The following is a 26,699-nucleotide window of genomic DNA, read 5'->3' on the forward strand; positions in this document are numbered from 1 at the left end:
TAATATACCAAAAAGAAACGTAGATGATAATAATTAGATAGAATAAAAATGTATAAAAAGAACACTTTTTAATGCACTAACAAGATAATTTAAGGCAGAATTATTTTTGCTCTCAAAATTTAAAAGAAAAACTGTTTGTATATTTCAGTAAATATATTAAGTTTATAGTGATCAGTTGTGTGAATAGTAACACATTGTGAAATTTTGTAATGATTTTATTTAAAATTTAATATATAAAAAATAAATTTAATATATAATAAACATAAGTGAGAGATTAGTGAGTATAAACTATTTTAAATTATTCATAAAGTAATAGAAATAAAGAAAATGTATTATAAAGTCGCTTTTACTAAAATAGTGTAAAATTAGATAAATTTCCAGTTTCCCCATTGCTATGGCAAAACTGGAAATTTTACTAATTTTACGCACTTTTATGCTATAAAAAAGTGACTTAAAACTGAAACGAAATCGATTCAATAAGTAAGTATTAAACAGGAGGAACAGTTTCTTACCAAGGCGGTTAGTTTTCTTCCTTTCAAATTGTGCAATATTAGATGTTTTTTAGATATTTTTACCTACACGTTGTTACGTTATGTATACTATTTAGATAGCAATTGTTTGCAGGGAATAACTATTTAAAATCTTTTCCATCTATTATTTTCTTCACACTGAGTTTCTTTCTTATGTGTTGCCGATATATTTGCCTTGATTATCTTGTTGGACTTTCAATTCTTGCATAATTATAAATTGACTTCGCCTCAGCCACATTGTTTTATGCTAAGACCGATATATATTATTATTTTGAAAAACTTTTATTAGGCCACTATCAAATCTTTTTGCCAAACCTCACTATTTAAATTCTTTCATCGATTGGCTATTGTGGTTTCAGGCAAACTTCATATGTATGTATATGTATGTAAGCGTACTTATATTATTGGTTACCTGGCCATTTTAGTCTATGCGGCCTTGGTACAGGTTAACAATCATCAATTGGTGTCCCATTATGAATAGACAGGTAACCAAAATTCATTTGAAAATTTTAACTTTAAAATGTTATATTTTTTTCGTTATATTTTCATCCTGAAAATATGAAAATACAACCCTGTAATCTGCAATTCTTTGCCGCGTTGCTACACTGTAGTACAGGCGTTTCTACATCTAACATCTGACACACAACCAAACTCATAAGAAATATACAACAAGAAGAAGAAATTCACAACAAATCACATGCAAACAAACAATACCAAAAAAAAACAATAAAATATATACATATAAACGTGTCCAAATAAATATAAAAAGGTAAGTGCATACATTTAATATTTTTACATAAATAAATCATTCTCCAATTTTCAGATTAACAAAAAACACAGCCCAAACAACAACCACAAACCACAGAAAACATCAACAAACAAACTGAAACACACAAATAAACCAACCAATAAACAACAGACAAAACATAAACAAAACACAGTGCCAGCAGCTCCACTTTGGGTTTTCTTTGTTTAGGACGATTTAAAAAATCGAGGACGTCAAATTTTTTAATTATTCATTAAGAAAAAAATGCTAAAAAAGGTTAAATTCGGAAGAAAAAATTTAATATTTATATATATTTTAGTTATTTTTTATATAAACTATTTTATGGGTCTTATTCACAACACTTTAGCAAAGGTATTCTTATCGCAAAAATATTGAAAATTCAGTTAAAATAATCTTAAATCTCGGTGAATAGATGTCAGGTTTATTACTCATACTTCCAAGAGTTTTTAGGAAACCATATATGTACATATGTATGTAAATGTTAATGTAACAAATTAATTATGAGGGTTATATTCAAATACGCAAGTTTGTAATTCTGGAATAAATTGTCGAAATTAAAAAAAATTTAACAGAAAAGTTTTTCAAAAATTTGGTAAGAATAAAAAGAACTAGTATTGAAACTTTTTTCTGAGTTGATTGTTGGGTTCCAAAAAGTAGCGCAAACACCCCAAAATCGGTACTCATTTTCTCCAAATTTATCAGAACTCCTGAAGTATGATGCAAAATTAAATATAACCTTAATGAATTTTATAGGATCTTAAATGTCTCTATCATATTCCATAAGAATCGGTCTATATTATATCCAAGCGTCTATAAATAACTTGCTTAAAATCATATATAGAATCTAAAAACCCTTTCAGAATTTTATGTGGTTCGTTCATAGTTGACCCTATCTTCAGAAAATAAATTTATTCTCAATAAATTATTGAACAAACATTTTAGTATTATGATACATTCGAAAATATTATTTGTTTTAAAACATCCTTCTTAGAACTCGGTCCGTGATCCAAACCATTAAGATCGTATTCCGAAAATAAAACCGATACACTATAATAAAATTTAGCATAAATGTAATAAATGACCAACTCTTGGAAAAACGTGTTGTATCGGTGCGTATGTAAGGTTCGGCATTCCCGAACTTTACCTGTTTTTACATGTTCATACATTTTTATTTTATTGTATATTTTAAATTTTAATGAGTTTTTTTTTTTAAAGATATCAGGCTTTGGAAGATATCAGCCTTTTTAGCATGTAGTCACTACATTGTAGTGACACCAAATTCTAAACAAACCAACACTATTTTAGCATAAACATACTTATATGTTCATATATACTTATTCTTAGGGGCATTAAAAAATTTTCGAACAGGTTTTGTACCTTACCCTTTTCGATTTTGATAAAACTTGGTACACACATTCTTTGTATCAATACGAAGTTTAAAGTTCTCCAAAAATTCCAAATTCATTTTCATTTTGTTTCGATTTTATCAAGGTTAACATTTTTTAATATTTTTTTCAACAAGCATTAAATTTGACATCTTATATTTTCTAAAATATTTACCCGATTTCATTCGCTTTAGTTCCTAATTAAAACTTATGTCTTGTGGTTTGAAAATATTTTATTTAAAATACTTCAGTTTTAACGTAAGGATGATGACATCAAACAACGTCCTTTAGTCAAGAATATCTCAAAAAGGTACTTTACATTTTCTTTATTCCTTCACATAAGATTGCTTATAGTGTTTTTAATAAAATATAAAAATTTCAGAATGGGACAGTAATCCACATCATTTCCAAATTTTAATTTTTTGTTCATGAACAATTTAATATTTGTTTCAAATTTTTAAATTTATTTTTGTGGTCATCAGCAAATAAAACTATAAATTTTTAAATATCTTGAATATTATCAAATTACAAGACATAAGCTTTAATTGGGAACTATAACGATTAAAATCGGATAAACAGTTTAGAAAATATACGATGTCAAATTTAATGCTTTTTGAAAAAAATCCAAAAAATATGAACTTTAAACCTCGATAAAATCTGGACCGAAACGAATTTGAAAATTTTGAAGAACTTGAAATTCCGTATTTACATGAAAAATTTGTGTACCGAATTTCATCGAAATCGGAGAGGGTCATGTTCAAAATCATACTTTTTTCTTCGAAATTTTTTGAAATTACCTCTTATCGATTTTGTAAAGGGATATTTTAAATAGTCTTTTGCATTTTTCACATAATACGTCTCATTGAATTATGTGAAAAATTGCGACCTGTACATTATACCTGTACAGCCAGCCGCACAGACGGGTAGACATGGCTTAATCGACTTTCAAAAACTTGTTTCGAATTTACCATTTTTTTCAACGAATTCGCACTTTTTTGACCGTCATTTTGCACTTTATTCTGAGTGAGTTCTGGCAACACTGCTTCACACAGACGAGTTCTGAGAGAATAAAACACACTTGAGCATGATAAAAATATGAAGGTAGTGTCATACCTCTCTCTCAAACCAATTTTTTGAAGTTTGCTGGTATTTTTTGAAATTCGTATTTTGTAAATAAATAGAACATCGTTGCCACATATGAAAAAGGGAAAAATAGTTTCTAAGAAATTTGTGTTGTGATTGTGGAATTTATGCTAATAATTTTAAAAATAATTTAGGTCCAGTGGTAACTGTTGTCGAGCTGTCCCGATTAAAAAAAGGTATTGTTTTAGTTTGTTATTTAAATTGTATACAATGTAGATTATCATTTGAAAGGGTTTTGAAGCAATGTATAATTGTGTCCTTAGGTTTAGGTTAAGAAGGTTTATGTGCCATAGAAAGGACAACATCCACTCGGAGACCATAAGGTTCATTGTAATTCCCTTCAAAGAGACTGAAGATCCAAAGACAGAGAAACAAGAACACTAAAAGAAAATAATAATGATATAAAATATATAAAAAGGAATGATGAATTGAAACTGGTCCATTCTCATTGCGTTTTAACCCAGAAGATTTACCGAGTCAATTCCCTAATTGAAGAAACGTGAGATAATCTCCAATCGAATGATAAAAGCAGTAGACTGCGGGGGTTAAATCCCGCAATTTCTTCATGTTTGTTATGGAACCTATTCCCCAGCTATTTCAACCTAATATTCTGTGTCCTAGGATAGTGGCAAATTATATGCTCGATGACTCTAATTCCTACCCGTTAGCATGCCTATCAGAATCCTTGGAATGCGTTTACCCAGTCCTATAAGTATCTTGGTAGCCTTCACATCAAGTTCTGTCCCTAAGGTTTTTTATATTTTGCAATCCAATCTACTATTCCAGGACTGCTTAATGATGTCACTCATTACCTCGAATATTAACATCTAATAATGGTGTCCATATTAGACAATAAACTGGAAGCAAAGTACTTAAAGATTTCGTGAATGTTAAATTTTTTCACTTGAAGAAAACCGTGTATTCTTAGACCGGATGGAGCACTATTTGCAATTGCTTGATACGGACAGCAACAGACATTCAATTTGATATAGAACTTAACAGGAAGTTTATAGTTTTGATTGAATTTTTTGTACATTTATTTAAATTTTTATTGAATTTTTTTATTACATTTGTACATTTTGATTTTTAGTTTAGTTTAAATTGAATTTTATTTTTGTTTTTGATTAAAAAATAAACAAACAAAAAATGGAATTTTCAAAGTAAATGTGGTAGCTCGATTTATTAAAATACCAGCAAACGTCAGATGGTTAATATGGCGACAAAGAGAGAGAATGACACTACCTTGATATTTTTACCATGCACTTGAGAGTACTAAACGCACTCACAAAACTTAAAATTTTCTTTGCGAAATTGCGAGGATATTAGCACTTAATAGTTTTTCTTATCACTTAAACTTAATATTTATTATTTTTTGTCACACTTTTAATGTATTTAAAACCCCGAAAATAATTTAAATTTTACAAACAAAAAAAAATATTTTTTATTCTTTGATATTTCATTTTAATTAAAACTGAAGAAAGAAAAGTTGTAAATTTTTGTATTGAAAATGAAAAAAGTATTTAACATACTTTTTTTCTTTCTCCATTAGTGCAGAAAAAAAATAATAAAAAGACGTGTTTATAATATGTTTTAAGATAAAATGTCTTTTGAAAAAAATTAATTAACTAATATTTTTATTTACAAGTAGATGAAATCCCAGTAATAACACACAAAAAATAACGTATCAAAAATAAATTTATTATTTAGTACCTTTTGAACAACTGTGTTTATTTTTTTGCTTCTACTAAGGCGCAATTTACATGAAGACTTTTCAGACGTCTGTTTTTTCCAATTCTCTTTTGAGAATCTTCCAAAAAATCATGAACATTTATACGGTGATTTTTTACATGCAACTATGCATGTCTTTTTTTGATGTTTAATTGTATAATCCTTTTTAATTACTTATTCGTAATAAAAATAAAATGAAATTTTTAACATAAAAACCATTTAATTTTTATTTAAAAAAACTTAATTACACGCTATAGTATTTTTTTAATGCAAATTTTAATGTTTTCATGTAAAAAAAGACATAATTATTTTTTTACATGAGCATAATATCAACAGTACGAATGAGTTTAAAGAGGAATGTCAAAAACAATCATGAAAATCCCAAATCATGTTTGTTTTCTTACCCCCCATTCTTCTCTACCCCGCTCACCACCAATCATCGACAAACATGAAAAGAGACGTCTGGGCAAACATGAAAAAAATCATCGTGTAAATTGGGTGTAATACATTCTCACCAGTTGGGTCTTTGGCGCAATTTACATGAAGACTTTTCAGACGTCTGTTTTTTCCAATTCTCTTTTGAGAATCTTCCAAAAAATCATGAACATTTATACGGTGATTTTTTACATGCAACTATGCATGTCTTTTTTTGATGTTTAATTGTATAATCCTTTTTAATTACTTATTCGTAATAAAAACAAAATTAAATTTTTAACATAAAAACCATTTAATTTGATTTAAAAAAATTTAATAACACGCTATAGTATTTTTTTAATGCAAATTTTAATGTTTTCATGTAAAAAAAGACATAATTATTTTTTTACATGAGCATAATATCAACAGTACGAATGAGTTTAAAGAGGAATGTCAAAAACAATCATGAAAATCCCAAATCATGTTTGTTTTCTTACCCCCCATTCTTCTCTACCCCGTTCACCGCCAATCATCGACAAACATGAAAACAGACGTCTGGGCAAACATGAAAAAAAATCATCATGTAAATTGGGTGTTTGACAGGGGACTTAGGCGCAATTTACATGAAGACTTTTCAGACGTCTGTTTTTTCCAATTCTCTTTTGAGAATCTTCCAAAAAATCATGAACATTTATACGGTGATTTTTTACATGCAACTATGCATGTCTTTTTTTGATGTTTAATTGTATAATCCTTTTTAATTACTTATTCGTAATAAAAATAAAATGAAATTTTTAACATAAAAACCATTTAATTTGATTTAAAAAAATTTAATTACACGCTATAGTATTTTTTTAATGCAAATTTTAATGTTTTCATGTAAAAAAAAGACATAATTATTTTTTACATGAGCATAATATCAACAGTACGAATGAGTTTAAAGAGGAATGTCAAAAACAATCATGAAAATCCCAAATCATGTTTGTTTTCTTACCCCCCATTCTTCTCTACCCCGCTCACCACCAATCATCGACAAACATGAAAACAGACGTCTGGGCAAACATGAAAAAAAATCATCGTGTAAATTGGGTGTTAGCTCTTTGATAAATCCCTTTCGCCTATATGCTACTATATGTATTAAGTCTTAAAACTTATTAATTAACCCTTTTTGAACATATAAAGTTTGTATTTTTAGACATATTAGATAAAAAATCGACCGTTAAAAACGGTCCGATTCGAGACTGCGTCTTAATTCGGTAACGGTATCTTAGCATTATCGGTATTTTGGTATATTTCGGTAAAGGTATTTTAGCGGTAACGGTAGTGTACTAAAAAAATATTTTAGCGCTAATTTGTATGTGACTGAAATAATTAACAGTAATCATATGTCCTAAAAAAGTCAATTTCGAAGCGGTCCTATATATGGACTTTGATCATTAGATTATGTAATTGAAAGCAAGAGTGATTTTCGGTATAGGGCCTTCAATGTGGGATTGGGTCAATTATGGACCAAGATCTCCAGAATTTAAAGAAGTAATTATTTTTAATTCTACCATAATTCCATTATTATTCTAAACTTTTGGAATGATTTATTAGCTAGAAAGTGATTTTCTGTGAGAGAGAGTATATTTGCGGACCGATCCTCATAAAATCAGGATTCGTAAATATACGTCTCGGTTCCTAAAACCACTTTTTTGTGGAATTTCATCATTACACCGACATTTTAAAGCCAGTTATGAGTGTGTGGGTGAGTGGGTTTTTGGGTGCATTGTACTTCGTTCCCATAAAAACTGTTTTATTATGGTATTATTAAGTAAAGAACTTTAAAATAACACTGTGCAACAAGAAAATCTTTCCCGAATGAGACCAACAGGAAATGAAAGTATACCATCAGTAGACTAAAAACACCAAAGGGTTTAAAAAAGTTTGCTCGCGTTTTTACGAATTTAGAAATTTTGGAGAACTTTAAGTTTTGTATGTATGGAAAGATTGTGTGTACCGATTTTCATCAAAATCAGATAGGATCATATTCAAATTTTGTTTTAGACTACTCTGGAAAAATTTTCCTGGAAATAGCTTTTTACAACCCTTTTGGGAATTTGATCTATTGATTGTCTCCTTTTTTTTCCCGTTGGTCTCATTCGGGAAGGATTCGATGACCCGAAATTTGTTGCATAGTGTTATAGAATTTATAAAGTAGGAACCGATTCTAGTGGAATTTGTTGCAGAATTGAAAAGTGGGAACCTGCGTTTAATTTATATGGAAGATGCATATAATAAAAATACTTTTTAGTATTTAGTATTAAGATTTAATTAATCAAGGCTGATTTACCAACCATTTAAATTGGAGGCTCATTTGTTCATTATGGCTCTCAGTTAAATGGGTGGTAAATCAGCCTTATACCCCATTTACACATACACGAAATCTAGTACTTAAAGTGGTATTAGACAACATGTATTTTACATATGTACTGTCAAAATTTCCATCTGTAAAAGTTGTACATATCGTCTGATACATATGAAACATTGCATATGTAAAATACATGTGGAAATACATATGTAATTTTTTCGATTAGATCGTGCTCTATTTTCGTATGACAAACATAAACAAAACAGCTGTTTCGCTTTGAAATAACATTTTTTGAAAAAAAAAAATAAATAGATGAAAGAAAATGAATAAAGAACATGAAAAAGTAAATCGTATGTAAAATAACAATTTTGACATACATTCAGAATTACATATGGATAAAAAAGTGACAGTACATATGTAAAATACATGTCGTCTATTACCACCTTTATGAGATTTCGAGCCAAATCTAGTTGATTTTAACTAGATTCCCCATACAAAACAAAATATACTTCGTAACTCGATTTCGTTAAAATCTACTCAAAATCTAATTGTTTTTAGTGATGCAACTCTGTTTTTCCCTAAATAATACTAAAAAATACGACACTATACAAGAAAACAGAGAAAAACAAACAAAGAAAAAAATAAAATGTCGACAAAATTTTTATAAATTGAGAAACATGAATGAAAAGTTAATCTTAAATTTAAATATCTCTTTTTTATTATAAATAAAATTTGAATAAACATCCCATTTTTCCTTCTTATTTTTCATATCACACACTTTTTCGAGAAATATTAGAAAAAATAAAATCTTCCTAAATGCCAAGAAGAGTAACACCCAATTTACACGATGATTTTTTTTCATGTTTGCCCAGACGTCTGTTTTCATGTTTGTCGATGATTGGAGGTGAGCGGGTTAGAGAAGAATGGGGGGTAAGAAAACAAAGGCGCAATTTATATGAAGACTTTTCAGACGTCTGTTTTTTCCAATTCTCTTTTGAGAATCTTCCAAAAAATCATGAACATTTATACGGTGATTTTTTACATGCAACTATGCATGTCTTTTTTTGATGTTTAATTGTATAATCCTTTTTAATTACTTATTCGTAATAAAAACAAAATTAAATTTTTAACATAAAAACCATTTAATTTGATTTAAAAAAATTTAATAACACGCTATAGTATTTTTTTAATGCAAATTTTAATGTTTTCATGTAAAAAAAAGACATAATTATTTTTTTACATGAGCATAATATCAACAGTACGAATGAGTTTAAAGAGGAATGTCAAAAACAATCATGAAAATCCCAAATCATGTTTGTTTTCTTACCCCCCATTCTTCTCTACCCCGCTCACCACCAATCATCGACAAACATGAAAACAGACGTCTGGGCAAACATGAAAAAAATCATCATGTAAATTGGGTGAAACATGATTTAGGATTTTCATGATTGTTTTTGAAATTCCTCTTTACACTCATTCGTACTGTTAATATTATACTCATGTAAAAAAATAATTACGTGCTTTTTTTAATGAAAGCATTAAAATTTGCATTAAAAAAAATACTATTTATTATTTTTAATAAAACAAAATTGTTTTTATGTTAAAAAATTAATTTTATTCACACTAAACATCAAAAAAGACATGAAAAGTGGCATGTAAAAAGTCACCGTATAAATGTTCAAGATATTTTGGAAGATTCTCAAAAGAGAATTGGAAAAAACAGACGTCTGAAAAGTCTTCATGTAAATTGCGCCTAAGTTCTGACAACGAAGATTTTCGGCAAATTACATGTACACAGTGTTGCCACTTTGGTTATTATTAACCAAAATTGGGTATTTTTATTTTGCATGTGTACATGTGAATTATTTTTTCGTTTTGGTTATTTTTTGCAAACAATTGAACTAAATGCTGTTTGCTTTTATTCTAAAAATAAAATTAAAAAAAAACTTCTTTTATCTCTAGTTTTAAGTCAACTATGTAAATATACATATCGTCCTGTTTTGAATTTTGGTAACATGTGGATTTTTTTTACTATTCGAATTTTTTTTAATGCAATTTGTACATCTACTGGTTATACTTATGTGCACAAAGGTATTTTTCGGTATCTTAATTGGTTAGGATTTAGCAAAAGTACCTATGAGTTTTCCACATATTAAATGAGTTGATTTAAATCATAACAACACCGTAATATTATTTTATTTACACTAGTCAATCTAACACCGTGAATAATGAATCCTCTCTCTTCTTTTGGTACATCCATGAACTTAAAATCACTTCTTGGGTCGATTCAAACTCGTCCGTCCTTCCTTTAATATTTCTATTGGAACTTTTTATGTAAAAAACTCGCGATACTTGTATGAAAAAACGAAGTAGGCTGTATTTCGCATTTCGATTTTTATGGAATTTGGTGGGAATAGTCTACGTACTTAGTAGATTATGTCTTCCAAATTAAATTTAAAGTATAATTGCAACTTCTATACCTATTTGAAATTTTGCATAAACAGATACTGTGCTAATTTGCCGAAATTCTAAGATAAATGATTTAATAAGAATTAATAAAGTATTTTCTGCTAATTGATGCAAGAATAGTATCACAATATCTTTAAAGTATTAATCAACTGATATTTTTAAGTAACACAGCTAAGGAAAATGAAATTGTATTGTATACAAAAGTTGTAATAACATCTAAACTCGTACGACGAACAATAATCGCGATATATGAAATGATTTGATACTCATGACCTTTGACTTCTACTATCTCACCATGACTTTTAGTTCTTTATTTACATTTTCTAGATGATGTTGTATACTAGTTTTTATTTTACCGTCTTAAATTCTAAATTTTGGTCAATTTGTTGGAGAATTTGGATAGATTACGTTTACAAATATTGCTGAAGTTATGAATGTAATGCTAACATCCGCTACATGGTATTATAATTTAAACCCAAATTTCGAACGAAATTGCGCTAAAACGCGTCAAAAACTCAGTTGTTTTTTAAAATAAATATTAATTACATTTGTTAACGAATCCGCGAAGAGACATATATTTATTGTTGAAAACACGATAGAGTCGAAAAGAAACAAGATAGAAAACTGAAATATTTTGCCAAAATATTTTTAATTGACCCAGTTTGATTGGTATTGAAAATGCGAAATATCGGTCAACGATTTCACTTAGCCCCCATATTATGCCCTATTCAGAAAATTACTATATTGCTTAAAAAAGCATCTATAGCGATGAAATTCAATATAAAAAAGTTTTATTGGAAATGTATTTGTCAAAGTTTATGAGGATCGGTACATAATTGACTCTATCCCTCATAAAAAGTCTCCTCAGAAAATGACTTTATAGCTCATAATGTACTGCAATATAGCAACAAAATTCAACATAATCAAGTTTTAAAGGAACTAAAATATCTCTGTCAGATTTTATGAGAATTGGTCCATAATTGACCATACGTCTCATACAAGATCCCGTACAGAAAATTACATTAACGCTCATAACTGTCTTCATAATACCAGTTTAGCGACGAAATTTAACATAGTTACAAGTTCCACTTCATAAAATGAATTCGTTATTTTAATGTCCAAATGTAAACATGAAACAAATAAAAATAATTTTGTTTACTTTTTTCTTAATTTGGTTATTTTTCATTCGAATTTTGGTTAGAAAAAACATTTTGTTGTGGCAACACTGCATGTACACAACACGATCGCAGACGAACTTCTAAACAAGAGCATCAAAAATACAAATATTTTATTTAGTTGCTTGACAGCATCACAAAGTATACAGAGGTGTCACTTTTGACATTTAAAAAAGTCTAAAATCACCTTTTGTTTGATTTTGAAATTGTTTGGTGAGAAGAGGTATATAAAATACAGCTAAAAAAAAATTATTGAATTCGTTTTGTGCGAAAGAGAGGGAAATAGTTTTATGCTCGTGACGCCTCTGTATACCCTGTGACAGCATTCAGCAAAGCGGGTTTATATCGCTTTGTTGAAGAAATTGCAAACACAACTTGAAAAAACAAAAACAACTTGCTAAAACAAGAGCATAATTTACAAAAACAACGTACACCCTAAATAATTTTCTAGAATGCATAACAATGAAAGTAAATAAGTTCAACTTGTTTCATATTTTTTTGGACATTTTAATTTGAAATGTTGTTTCTATGTGAAGAAATTATCATTCTTATTTACATTGATTACATTTTGTTAATAAATTTAATCTTCAAAATTAAAAATAACCAAATATTTTTTTCAGTGCAATTTCATTGAAAAAATGCCAATAGTGTGTGTGTAGCATGATAAAAATATGAAGGTAGTGTCATTCCTCTCTCTCAAACTAATTTTTTGAAGTTTGCTGGTATTTTTTGAAATTCGTATTTTGTAAATAAATAGAACATCGTTGCCACATATGAAAAAGGGAAAAATAGTTTCTAAGAAATTTGTGTTGTGATTGTGGAATTTATGCTAATAATTTTCAAAATAATTTAGGTCAGTGGTAACTGTTGTCGAGCTGTCCCGATTAAAAAAAGGTATTGTTTTAGTTTGTTATTTAAATTGTATACAATGTAGATTATCATTTGAAAGGGGTTTGAAGCAAAATATAATTGTGTCCTTAGGTTTAGGTTAAGAAGGTTTATGTGCCATAGAAAGGACAACATCCACTCGGAGACCATAAGGTTCATTGTAATTCCCTACAAAGAGACTGAAGATCCAAAGACAGAGAAACAAGAACACTAAAAGAAAACAATAATGATATAAAATATATAAAAAGGAATGATGAATTGAAACTGGTCCATTCTCATTGCGTTTTAACCCAGAAGATTTACCGAGTCAATTCCCTAATTGAAGAAACGTGAGATAATCTCCAATCGAATGATAAAAGCAGTAGACTGCGGGGGTTAAATCCCGCAATTTCTTCATGTTTGTTATGGAACCTATTCCCCAGCCATTTCAACCTAATATTATGTGTCCTAGGATAGTGGCAAATTATATGCTCGATGACTCTAATTCCTACCCGTTAGCATGCCTATCAGAATCCTTGGAATGCGTTTACCCAGTCCAGTATCTTGGTAGCCTTCACATCAAGTTCTGTCCCTAAGGTTTTTTATATTTTGCAATCCAATCTACTATTCCAGGACTGCTTAATGATGTCACTCATTCCCTCGAATATTAACATGTAATAATGGTGTCCATATTAGACAATAAACTGGAAGCAAAGTACTTAAAGATTTCGTGAATGTTAAATTTGTTCACTTGAAGAAAACCGTGTATTCTTAGACCGGATGGAGCACTAATTGCAATTGCTTGATACGGACAGCAACAGACATTCAATTTGATATAGAACTTAACAGGAAGTTTATAGTTTTTTTTTTTTTTTTTTCATTTTAGTTATTATTTATTGAATCTTTCTTACATAGAAATTTACAATAAGTATTGAAATCTTAACCTAAACTATAACTAACGTCGTTATTGCCACTGCAATTTCAACAAAAGTTCTCGATAATTTGATTATCTGGCAAAATCCAATGTTTCCGTTCTTCTCAGTCGTCTATGACCCTCAAATGACAGCAACTCCCTGGCAAGGGGATTTGGGTGATCCATTAGTTTCGACAGGTAGGTTAAACAAGAGAGTTTGATCTCCTCGCGTATTATGGGGACATTGAGATCCCTATGAATATTACTATTGCGAATGTACCACGGGGCACCTGTTATTGACCTTAACAGTGCTGACTGCTTTCTTTGTAATTTTTCAACATTAGATGAGGAGGCTGTTCCCCACAGTTGAATGCCGTATAGCCATATCGGTTTTATAACTGTTTTGTACAAAAGCACTTTGTACTCCAAGTCTAGAGCAGACCGTGGTCCAATTAGCCAGTACAATTGAGCTGACTTTAATTTTATTTGTGTAACCTTGGCTTCAATGTGGTGAGTCCATGTTAAGCGGCGATCAAGGTGGATACCAAGATATCTCACATGGCTTTGTTCAGGAATTTTTATATTGTTTATCTGCACGGGAGGACAATTTTCCCTTCTTAAAGTAAATGTAACGTGAGTACATTTTGTAGCATTGACTTTTATTTTCCATTTGTCCAGCCATTTTTCCAATTCGCCGATGTGAAACTGGAGTTGTTCAGAAGCTATTGAAGGGTTTGCATGCATGCTTACAAAAGCGGTATCATCCGCAAATGTAGATGTGTGAGTCAGTGCGCTCGTTGGCATATCTGCAGTATATAAAATATATAGGAGCGGACCTAGAATACTCCCCTGGGGTACTCCAGCAGATATTTTTCGACGTGAAGAGATCACATCTTTAGATCTGATTTGAAAAGATCTTTCATATATGTAATTTTTAAGCAGTTTGTGAACATTCGCAGGTAGTAATGTGATGATTTTGTGTATTAGTCCATCGTGCCAGACTTTATCAAAAGCTTGAGAAATATCTATGAATAATGCAGAGCAATATTGCTTGCTCTCGAAGGCCTTCCGAATAAGAGTTGTTATTCGATGTACCTGTTCGATAGTGCTGTGCTTTCTTCTGAAACCAAACTGATGGCCAGGAATAATGCAATTATCGTTAAAGTGTACTAAAAGGCTTTCAAGCAATAACTTTTCAAAAAGTTTTGAGAATAAAGACAACAGGCTAATGGGACGGTATGATGTCACTTGAGTGACATCTTTCCCCGGTTTTGGTATCATAACAATCTCGGATACTTTCCATGAGTTAGGGAAGTATCCAGTACGTAGCATCGAGTTAAAGATGAACAAAATAATTCTCAGTGCTGAATTGGGCAGGTTACTTATCATCGTGGTAGTAATTTTATCTATACCAGGTGATTTTCCTGCCTTTAGACCTTTGATTGTCATCTTCACGGTAGAGAACCGGAATTTTATTGGGTGTGGAACCACATTATTTATAATGTTAGCACTAATAGAAGAATCTGTATCATTTTGAGTAAACACATTCTCCAAGTGATTGGCGAATGCTTCAATTTTTTCTGACGTATTTCTTGCCCATTGACCATTCTGAAGGCGTATAGGTGACTCATATGCAATAGGGCACTGCATATTTTTAACAGCTTTCCAGAGACTATATTCTGTTTTCTTAGTAGGGTCTAAGTTTTTGAGATAATTTCTCAGATTAGATTCCTTATTATCCTTTAAAGCGATGTGAAGTCTTCTTTGGCACTGATTAAGTTTAACCTTTATGTTTGGAGATCGTGATTGTTGCCATTGACGTCTGAGTGTTCTCTTTTCTTTAATAAGAGACTCAATGTTCCTAGGACATTTCGATTTTTTGAAGTCTCCCAAGGTGACTGGGGGTGTAGACACTTTGACAGCATCTTGTAAGATATCCGTAAATATATCGACAGCGAATTGTATTTCATGGTCATTCTTCAATGAAATGTTTTGTGGCAGGTGTGAGCTAACATACATTTTATACTTTAACCAGTTCGTTTTCTTGTTAGGGAAACAAGAACAATAGTTTTCCAATTTATTTGGGGTTTCTAATAACGTTAAAATTGTAGGCGAGTGGTCTGACGTGAGGTCCAATGAAGGGATCACTGAAATAAATTCTCGTTTTATATTTTTGATTACAGCAAAGTCAATTAGATCGGGAATCTTATTGAGGTCTGTAGGCCAATAGGTAGGTTGGCCACTAGATATGGCATCTAGTCTGTTGTACGATATTGCTTCTAGCAATTGTCTGCCTTTGGGAGTAATGAGGCGAGAGCCCCAAAATGTATGTTTTGCGTTATAATCACCAGCTGCTATGAATCTTGGGCCAAGAGTTTTAAAGTATTCGAGAAACTGCTCTCGATTAACATTATACCTAGGAGGACAATATATTGAAGATATTGTAACTCGACTATCATGTATATTTATAGAGGTGGCCTGGATATGGTCCTTTTTGTATTCTGGCATTGGGAAATGTCTAATATTTTTTCTCACTAAAATGGCTGTTCCACCACAGGCTCTGCCACTTGGATGTTTTGTATCGTAAGTGTAGTATCCATTAATTCTGAAACAATTCTTTAGGGTAAAGTGTGTTTCAGAGACGAGTAGTACGTCAATTTCCTGAAGTAGCAGGAATTGTTTATAGTTTTGATTGAATTTTTTGTACATTTATTTAAATTTTTATTGAATTTTTTTTATTACATTTGTACATTTTGATTTTTAGTTTAGTTTAAATTGAATTTTATTTTTGTTTTTGATTATAAAATAAACAAACAAAAAATGGGATTTTCAAAGTAAATGTGGTAGCTCGATTTATTAAAATACCAGCAAACGTCAGATGGTTAATATGGCGACAAAGAGAGAGAATGACACTACCTTGATATTTTTACCATGGTGTGTAGTGGTGATTTTTTTATCTGCCTCTCTATACGCCGGTATATGGTGTAAACGGTCTAGATTTGCAAGAGGATTTTAAATGAAATCTACTAGATTTCCTGAATGTGTAAATGGGGTATTAATTAATTAAATCATAATACTAAATACCAAAAAAATACCAAAAATTATCGTCTATCAAATGAACTGAGAGCCACAATGAACAAATGAGCCTCCAATTTAAATGGGTGGTAAATCAGAATGGATCGACTTGGATTTAGTGCCTCTTAGCTTCAATATGGCGGCGCCAAGTAAGACGTTTATCCAAGTGGATGCCATGGTATGTGACATGATCAGACTGTGGATGTTTACATTGTTTAGTGTCACTGGTGGGCAGTTCCCTCTTCTGAGTGTGAACGTGATATGCTTACTTTTAAGTTCGTTTACCTGTATTCTCCAGTTTTGTAACCACGTGTCTGAGATAATTATCAATGTTTCTTGAAGCTACATGTCGTCTGCAAATGTAGAAATAGTTAGGTCGTTACTCGTAGGCAAATCAGAGGCGTAAATTAGGTAAAGTGTTGGTACTAGTACATTTCCTTGTGGAACACCAGCATTGATTGCATAGTCCTTTGTTACATAATCGCCGTACATTACCCTGAACTGTCGATCAGAAAGGTAAGACTCTAGTAAAGCATGTGTACTAGATGGTATTTATGCCAGACCCTGTCAAAAGCTTGGGAAATATCCAGGAAGATATCCGAACTATACATTTTTTATTGAAAGGCTTTTCTAACCTCACCAGTTAATCGATTTACTTACTCGATTGTACCATGGTTCTCACGGAAACCAAATTGGTGGTCTGGCATAATGTGCTGACTGTTCAATTAATTTTTTTTTTTGGAATGCTTTTTCAAATAGTTTTGACAGACAAGACAAAGGGAAAAATTTTTTTGCTTTGTATTGGTTAAACTTTCAATGCAATTACGAATGCGAATAATGTTTAAAAATGTTTACATCTTGGAAAGTAATGGAGGTATAATATTCAAATGTTGTTCGAACAACTGTGACAGCCATGTAAACATTTGGGTAATATATTGGCGGACTAGCAATAGGGGGCATGGACCACCCATATAAATTAAATACAAAAAATCGTAAATCTAGAAACTACAACAGGTAGGACCCCTTAACATTTGTGCATGTACTTTTAGTATCAATATGAACATGTGGTTGAAGAATAAGTGGATCATGCGAAAGTTTAACATCCATATGAACATTTGGATGAGAAAATTGGTGAATTATAAATAGCGGAAATGGAAACTAAAATGGTGAGAGTTTTAAAATAGGGTCCAAAAAAATTATATTGTTTTTAGGGTAGCGAAGCATACTGGGTTTAGCTTGTAAATAAATCAATTTTATTCAATCATTCTGCCAGTGTCTTATATATATAGCTAACTATACCCAGTGTGCTTTGCTACCCTAAAAGAAATATGTATAAATAAAAATTCCACTTAATGATTTTGAAGATTCTAACTACAATAGATTTCCAGATTTATAATATGTTACATATGAGAGATGTCAAGCAAATTCGCCAGTTTCTATCTATCGCCAATTTTTATCTATCTATAAAAAATTTTAATAATTTAAAAGTTTCCAAGAATCCACGAAATTTTGTATTTAATTCATATATGTTGTGCCAAGCCACCCATTGCAAGTCCGCCCGATATGCTCTAAATGTTCGCATGAATTTCAAAGTTCTTCATGTAAAATTTGAAGATTCTGGCTCTAATAGTTTTTCAGATATACGAATTTATCTATTTGATTCATGTGGGGGGTTCAAGCTCCCCACATGAAAATCCAAAATATTCAAATGAATACTAAACTAATTTGTGGGAAATTTTAAGAATCAAGTTCTATTAGTTTCCCAGATAAACGAAATTTTATATTTAATTCATATGGGAGGTGCCAAGTTCCCCATTGAAAGTTCGCCCGTTATACTAAATGTTCAGATGAATGTCAAGATTCTTCAAGTTAAATTTGAAGATTCTAGCTCTAATTTCTCAGATAAACGAATTTTTTATTGAATTCATATGGGGGCTTCAAGCCCCACCTAATAAAAGTCCGCTTTTTTTTCTCCAAAATGTTCAGATTAATATTTAACTTCTTCGTGCAAAATTTGAAGAATTTAGTTCCATTAGTTTTCCAGATAAACGAATTGTTGTCTTTAATTAATATGGGAGGTGCCGCTCCCCTCAAGGGTAGTCCGCCAATTTATTACCCAAAATGTTTAGATGGATGTTAAAGTTATTCGTGCAAAATTTGAAGATTCTATCTGTAATAGTTTCCAAGATAAACGTATTTTTGTATTTAATTTATATGGGAGGTGACACGCCCCCTAATGCTAGTCCGCCTTCTTTTTGTCCTAAATAATAATATTGACACTAAAGTTGCTCCGACAAAATTTGAGGACTCTAACTGTTATATTATCAAAAATATACGGATTTAATATTTTCTTAATATGGGCGTGGCTCCTCGCCCACTTGGAATTTCAAAATAAAAAGTAGCCTATTACCTATTCCAGTCATACAGGAATATGCTGTGAAAATTTGAATAAAATTGGTTCAGCCCTTTAGTAGTCTATAACGTTCAAACATACAAACAAACACACATTCATTTTTATATATGTAGATAGATAACTTTTTTTTATTCGAAAACAACATTACGATTTGAAACAAGTTAGAGTGCTATATTCGGCTTTGCCGAATCTTAAATATCCTCCACCTTGAACTGGTTCCATAAATTATCAAATTATCAAATTTTCGAATTTACCTTAATATTTTACTCTTACTTTCATTACGCCTTAGAATATGCAATTCAAAACAAAACTACAGAATGTTACAGAGCGTATTAAATTTAACAAATATCAACGTATGTTAGTATTTAAAATAATTTCTATTTGTGAGAAAAATGTATGGCAATATGATCAGTTATAAAACTTATGTAATTTTGTACGGGAGGTACAATAGATTTTCAATATTGTTGATCCTATGAAAGAAAATTTAAAAAATTAGCTTTTAAATTTTTATTGTTGAACAGAATTTCGATATTTAATTTGATTTTTTTTTTAAATTTTAATTATGACAAAAAAAGATTAAATCGACCAGGAATCGAACCGGCAACGTTCAGTTAATTCTCCGTTCCATCCACTACACCACTGCGTTATTTTGTCTTTCGTTAACTAATATTTTTCATATACAAATGCCATGTTATTTTCTGTTAGTACAAAACATTGCCGCTGAATAACTTTTATTAACACTGATGTTGCTGAATAGCATAAAAATTAAACAGTTATACTTTCTCATTGTGCATATTTTATTTGATCTTGGGTTAGCAACAATTTTTTACACAAACAGGATAGAAATTTCTATGTGAACATCATTAGTTGCAAACAGTTACGAAGCTAGTTAATAGTGCAGTGAATATGACGTAGAACTAGCAACTGGGAGATTCTAAGTTCGAATCCTGTTCGTTTTGGACAGTTTTTATTTAATTTTTTGCCAAAAATAATAAATTTTTTTTATTTTCAACATAGTGGATCCCCAAACTAAGTATATGTCTGACAAAATTCAACAATAAATATTTGTGCCAAATTTTTATGGAAATCATTATTTGGTAATTAGTAATATGCGTTTAAGTGATTCTCGAAAGGGGACCTTGTATGGGAGCTACGAGAAATTACGGACCTATCGTGAAAAAAATTATAGTTAGATTTCTGTAGATAAAAGGAATATTTGTGCCAAATTTTGTATGGATATCTTTAATGAATAATATGCGTTTAAGTGATTCTCGAAAAGGGGCCTTGTATGGGAGCTACGACAAATTACGGACCGATCGTAAACAAATTTTACAGTATCATTTCTGTATATAAAAGCAATGTTTGTGCTAAAATTTGTATGGATATCTTTATTTGGTAATGAGTTATGTACGTTTAAGTGATTTTCGGAAGGGAACCTTATATGGGAGCTACGACCAATTATGGACCGATTCAGAAAATTGTTTCTTTATATGAATTCTATTGGCATAAAGCTTAATTTTGTAAAATTTTGTAAAGATATCGGCATTATAACGGAAGTTATTAACAATAAATTCATTTCTCGGAATATGTACGTTTGTATGGGAAGTATGTGGAATTGTGAACCGACTTTTTTTAAATAATGTTGATCCTGGCACCAAGAGTTATATCTGTGACAAAATTCATCAAGTTATCTGCAGTAGTTTTTGTAAAATATACAAATAAATATGTGAAAAGCACAATTTTTTCGAGGTTGTCTCAAACTTTTACTCATAACTCTGAACCTGTTTCACCGATCTTGCTGATTTTCAATACCAAACTGCTTAGGATAACAGTGAATATTTTGAGTGAATTTAATAAAGTTCCGTTGCTCCGTTTTAACGTGAGCGTGTTTTATACAAACAGACAGACGGACATATCTAGATCGACTCAGAATTTCTTAAGGACCAAGAATATATATACTCTCAAATGAATATTTCTTGTTGTTACAAACGGAATGACAAACTTATATATACCCTCTATAACCACTGATGGTGGTGGAGGGTATAAAAAAGGTTAGAAATTGTTTCATGTTCAAGGGCAGGATCCATAATAAAATTTATTCGTGTAACAACAAGTAAGAAAATATAGTCGGGCATGGTCGATGAAGTTATTTTATTTTATAAAAAGGTTTATTTATAATAATAACTTCTTTGTACAAAATTTATTTGTTGAAACAAAGACAAGTTTGAAAATAAAAAAATATAAAACTTAATTTAAAAACATAATAACATAAAGTAAATAATACAAGTTTTTAAAAGAAATAGAAGTATGTAGTGACACACTACAGTCGACAACTTGATAACCAACACCAGTGATGAGTATGCTTAAAATGTGTATTATTTTTTATAATAAATGCTGTATATAAAGTTAATTTCTAAATATTTCAACACTTTATTGATAAAAAAGTGGTTTTCAGAAGGAGGCTTTATATTGGGGAAAGGGTCAAATCTTGGGATGCCAAATATATGTATAGCGCAATCCTGATTTCGGGATCCCTTGACCCCTTGAAATCTGTCATTAGTCACCTAGCCCCCATTCAACCCTACCCCCGAATAGGGCTTTGTAGTTCATAAATAAGTTAAATGTTGTAGTGTCTCCACAAAAATCGACAGAACTTTAGTTTTATAATAAGTATAAAGCCCGATTTTCGTAAAGATCGGGACTCATTTGTCTAGATCCCATACAGAAAATAAATGAAAGTCAATAATTTTTTGTCAACAAATTGTTAAAATATTTCGGAATTAAGATAAAAAACACTTAAATGCTTTATATTAAAAAATAATCCAAATTTTAAACATACTCACTTGTCGGTATAATATAAATACATATGAATTAATTTATTTATTAAGAGTATTCGACACAGTAATATTTGTTCATTTCCGATAATGCATAAGCTGAAAATTATACATTAATATAATCTATTATTAATTCATGTACATATGAATTTATTTTGATTACCAAGCGAATTTGATAAATATATAAAGAAAATTGACACAAACAGTTCACTAGCGACCATTGTATAAAATGTACTGAACAAAAGCCCGCATACGAACTAAAAATTTGTTATTTTGCATAATCAACGTTAGTGTTGCCAGAAAATCAAATTTTAGATTTGTATTTAAAACTGGGAATGAATTATTCCGCATTTTTAATTCCCGCTTCATGCTACTAGAATGTGACGTTCATCCAATGTTTTGCGAAATTTTGTTCAAACGCCGAACAAATTATGCAAGACATATATGTACGTTGTGACCTTTTAAACATTTTTACATACAATAATAATAAGCACTCAAAAAGTAAAAATTCAAATGATTGAAATTTAATAATTAATATAATTCCAGTTTTTCTTGTCAAATAAAGAGGAAAAATATCAATATTAAAACAATTTTTCATAATAATTGATTTTTTATGTATGTGTGTGCGCTGTATGTATGCGATTTAATCACGGTGATTCATAATTCACTGGTAAATACTGAAATAATCAAATACAAGTTACTTGCAATGCCGTCCTTTTGAAATTTTACATTCTAAAATTCATTTAGTTTTCTATATAAAAAACCTCCCTATATTGTTATTGTAAAAAGTTTGGTTTTAAACAAAATAATCTCAAAAAAATTAATGTAGTTTTGATTTATAAGTGAAACCCGTGATAACAGTCACTGTTTTAAAGAACAGTAGTGATTTACAAATCACGTTCACTTAAAACGATGTTCTTTAGAAATAACTGGATCGCTCATCACTAATGTACGTACGTATTTGCACTTTAATTTAATATTTTGCTGTTTCAATTTTTCACTCAAGCCAGTTCCAATAAAAAATAGGTACGTATGCATATTTGCCTATGAAATCAAAATGACAATCAACAATGCCAGCATTTTTGTAGTCGACTACTAGAAAAATTCACTTCTAGTTTACTTTTACAGACTGACTGTAAGTTAACTACATTTTAATGAAGAGCTGTCCCAAATTTTGGTATTTAGCAAATAACCTACTTTTAAAGATTAACTGCAAGCTAACTATCATGTAATGCTACTTCTGACAATGAAAATAGGTACAAATAAGAAAATGTGCAAAGTGATGCTTATTTTGTCGCAAAATATCCGTTATTCGGATACTTTTAATAATAATTAGAAAATATATGTTATATTTATACATCTGTACCGCAATTCAGTAACTTTTTAACTACAAAATTTTGTCGTTAAATAGTAAAAATTCGTAAGTTAACAATAATTATCGTTATGTGGTATTCTGAATTATATTTCACCGATTTTTTTCGTTAAACATAACGAAAAGTATCGGCAATGTAACGACAATGTAACGACAAATAAAAAGTTCACATTAATAATTTTATATTTTAAAAATATTTCAATACAAAACTTTTGACATTCTCATATTTTTCCGATCTTTGTCGTTAAAATATTCTAAGGTCGTTAAAAAGTTACAGAATTGAAAATTCGTTAATGCAACCGATATTCATCGTTACTTTACGATATCGGTAGTTAAAATTAAAAAATTACAGAATTGCGGTACTGAACTAAATAAACATTTATTAAAGTCATATACATATAGATTTAATTTTTCTTAAAAGTTCGTTTTTATTGTCAAAAATCTATTATTAACAAAAATATGATATTAAGAAAACCGAATCAACGAATATTTTATCATAATAGTATGCAACACTAACACATAAAATGACAGCCAAACAATTCCCAGCAGTTCCACAAAGAGTCAATGCAGTCATTTACACTAATGTGTAACCACATGGTTGACCCTAATTTCTATATATTGGGTTATTCGTCACCAACGCACTCTTCGTAAACGAGAGTGAAGACAGTCGTCACTTTACTGTACCCTAGGTAAACAAGTGAGGGGACACTTAAAATAGTTTTTTTTTCATTATACTTCAGAATGTAGATATTTTACACATCAATTGGAGACACAATTGTTATTTTCCACTAAAGTCTAACCAACTGGTTGTACCCTATTTGCATGTTTTTGGTCATTTATCACGAATGTACTCTTCGTAATCGAGAGCGAAGACAGTCGCCACTTTACTGTATACCAAGTAAGCAAGAGAGTGGTAGTCGTCACTTAACAGTAAATGAGAGAGGGGACACTTAAAAAAACTTAAGAATTGAAGGTGAAGAGAAGAAGAATAAACATGATCAGTTTTATATGAGTGCAAAGACAATGAACAGTTATACTATTTCATCACTTTTTAAGTTATTTTATTTTTATGTTAGTTGACTTTAATAAGTTGTTTAAGACAGTTCTCGCGAAGAATTTTGTTGTGTGAATTTTAAAATAAGAAAATGCTTTTTAATTTAATTAAAACATAGTCAAAAGATGAGTTAAAACCAAGGACCCGAAAACTTTTTATTTTAAATATTTTTATCATATAAATATCTTTTTTGTTGAAAATAAAATTTTATTTGTTGAAAAAAAGATCAAAATAATTTTTATTTTCAAATATAAATATCCCTCATGATGAAAAACGAAAAATTTCTATTAAAATATATATCAAAAACAATTTTTATTTTCAATCATTTTCTTTTTCAATAATTTGTTTTAAATGAAAAATTTTCAATAGTTTTATATGAACATGAATCTGTATTTGTTTTCGCTTAGAAAATTTTCACAGATTTTATATGTTGTGTATGTATGTAATTAAACTAAAAGTTTTGCAAAAATTGAGATTACTCCTCAAAAGACAAGGACTGTCCCAAAACTATTACAAATATATGGAAAAAACATAATCGATTTAATATTATGATTTTGGATTAAGGACCACTTAATCCATCTACATATACATTACGTCAGAATAATCCCAAAATAATCCCTATAGGAATACATGATTCACAACATGTTCCTATATACTGTAAGCAACGGACCCTGTTGTTTTCAAAAAAATAAGCATGATCCATTCCCGCATTAGATTAAACTACTTAACGAATCATGTACTTCATTAATTTTTGCAAGAAAATTCAAATATTTGTTGTTTAATATTTTTTTCATCTGATGAAAAAAGTTGAAAATAATTTCAAACTTTACTGATAAATATCACAAACGATGAATTTGTTTTTTGTTGTTTTAAATGTAAAATAAAATATGTATTTTCAATACAAAAATATCTTGATGGATAAATATATTTTTTTAAACAGAAATGTTTGTTTTTTAATAACAAAAAATACGAAAATATTGTTTTAAAAGTATTAAAATATGGTCCTTGGTTAAAACAAAAAAACTTTAGCAGAGATTACGGAAAAAATAATCTTTCCTTAATATAACATATTATTATATTCTTTCAGAGTCATTTAGGTGTATTAATAAATTCCAAAGTATAAAAGTCCGATTTCACTGAAGATACAAATGAGCAGCAATATTTATTTAATCTAGAAATAAAAGTATTTTTTAAAAAAGATTTTTTTTATTTTTCATAATTTTTTAGAGTTATACTTCGACGAGCCGGTTATTTAACCCTACTGCAATACTTGTCCATTGGACAAGCTACTTGGGGACACTTGACTTTCCTCTAGGACACGTCAATAGCTAGTAAAGTAATTAGTAAAAGAGCTAGTAATGGGACTGACTCCCAAGAACCCATTTGGAGATTACCATCCTTTGACTACTTTTGACTACCTCTTGACAATATCATATTAGACTGTAGAGTGACGATTGACTTCCTCGTAGGACAAGCCCATGTTAAAATGGTTGGTCACCTGGATAGTCGGGTGGCTAGGGGCCACCATAAGTGGTTAGTTCGGGACTGTCCCGCCGAACTGTAGGGTAGTTAATATCCTAGCAAAAATAAAACGAAGTACTTCCAAGTAGCACTAATTGAATTTTTTACCTTCTGAGGAAGAGATGTTTAAAGACAAAATAGTTAAAGGACACTTTAGCCTTAAAAACCATTAATAAAATTGTGATATTCATAAACAAATAATACCTCGCCAAATTTCATAAAGATCGGGCCTCATTTGACCCTAGCTCCAATACAAAGCCCCTTTCAGAAAATTACTTCAATGCCCAAAATTAACTTATAAACACAAATATCGCGAAATTCAGCACAAATAAGTATTAAATAAATATTATATAAATATAAATACATTCACAAAACTATATCGGGTTTGGTCCATATTTACCTCTAGCCCCCCATCTAAAGCCTCTTTCAGAATATTAGTTTTTCATCCATAAATTGCTTAAATGTATCGGAACAAGGTAATATTGAAGACAAATAAATGCTTTATTATGAAAAATAAATCACATTTAATATTCATAACTGGTGTAGGGTATCATACATTGTGAAATTTTGATTTTGTAATAAATTGTGTTAATTTAAAATTTAATATATAAACAAGTTAGAGTGCTATATTCGGCTTTGCCGAATCTTAAATGCCCTCCACCTTGAACT

General features: G+C 30.0%; 1 protein-coding gene across 1 annotated transcript in view; it reads right to left on the reverse strand.

Annotated features, from left to right (window-relative positions):
• The window catches only part of LOC119616482 (alpha-N-acetylglucosaminidase), a 110,879-nt gene extending 88,566 nt beyond the window's left edge, over positions 1 to 22,313 (reverse strand). Inside the window, exon 1 of the mRNA XM_037972843.1 lies at positions 22,247 to 22,313. Within this exon, the coding sequence (XP_037828771.1) occupies positions 22,247 to 22,304 (58 nt within the window). The 5' untranslated portion in view covers positions 22,305 to 22,313. The remainder of the gene's footprint in view (positions 1 to 22,246) is intronic.
• Positions 22,314 to 26,699: the final 4,386 nt, after the last annotated feature.

The sequence above is a fragment of the Lucilia sericata genome, unplaced genomic scaffold, assembly GCF_015586225.1.
Source record: "Lucilia sericata isolate MDLA Ls3-8-SP2 unplaced genomic scaffold, ASM1558622v1 Contig000074F_arrow, whole genome shotgun sequence".
NCBI lineage: Eukaryota > Metazoa > Arthropoda > Insecta > Diptera > Calliphoridae > Lucilia > Lucilia sericata.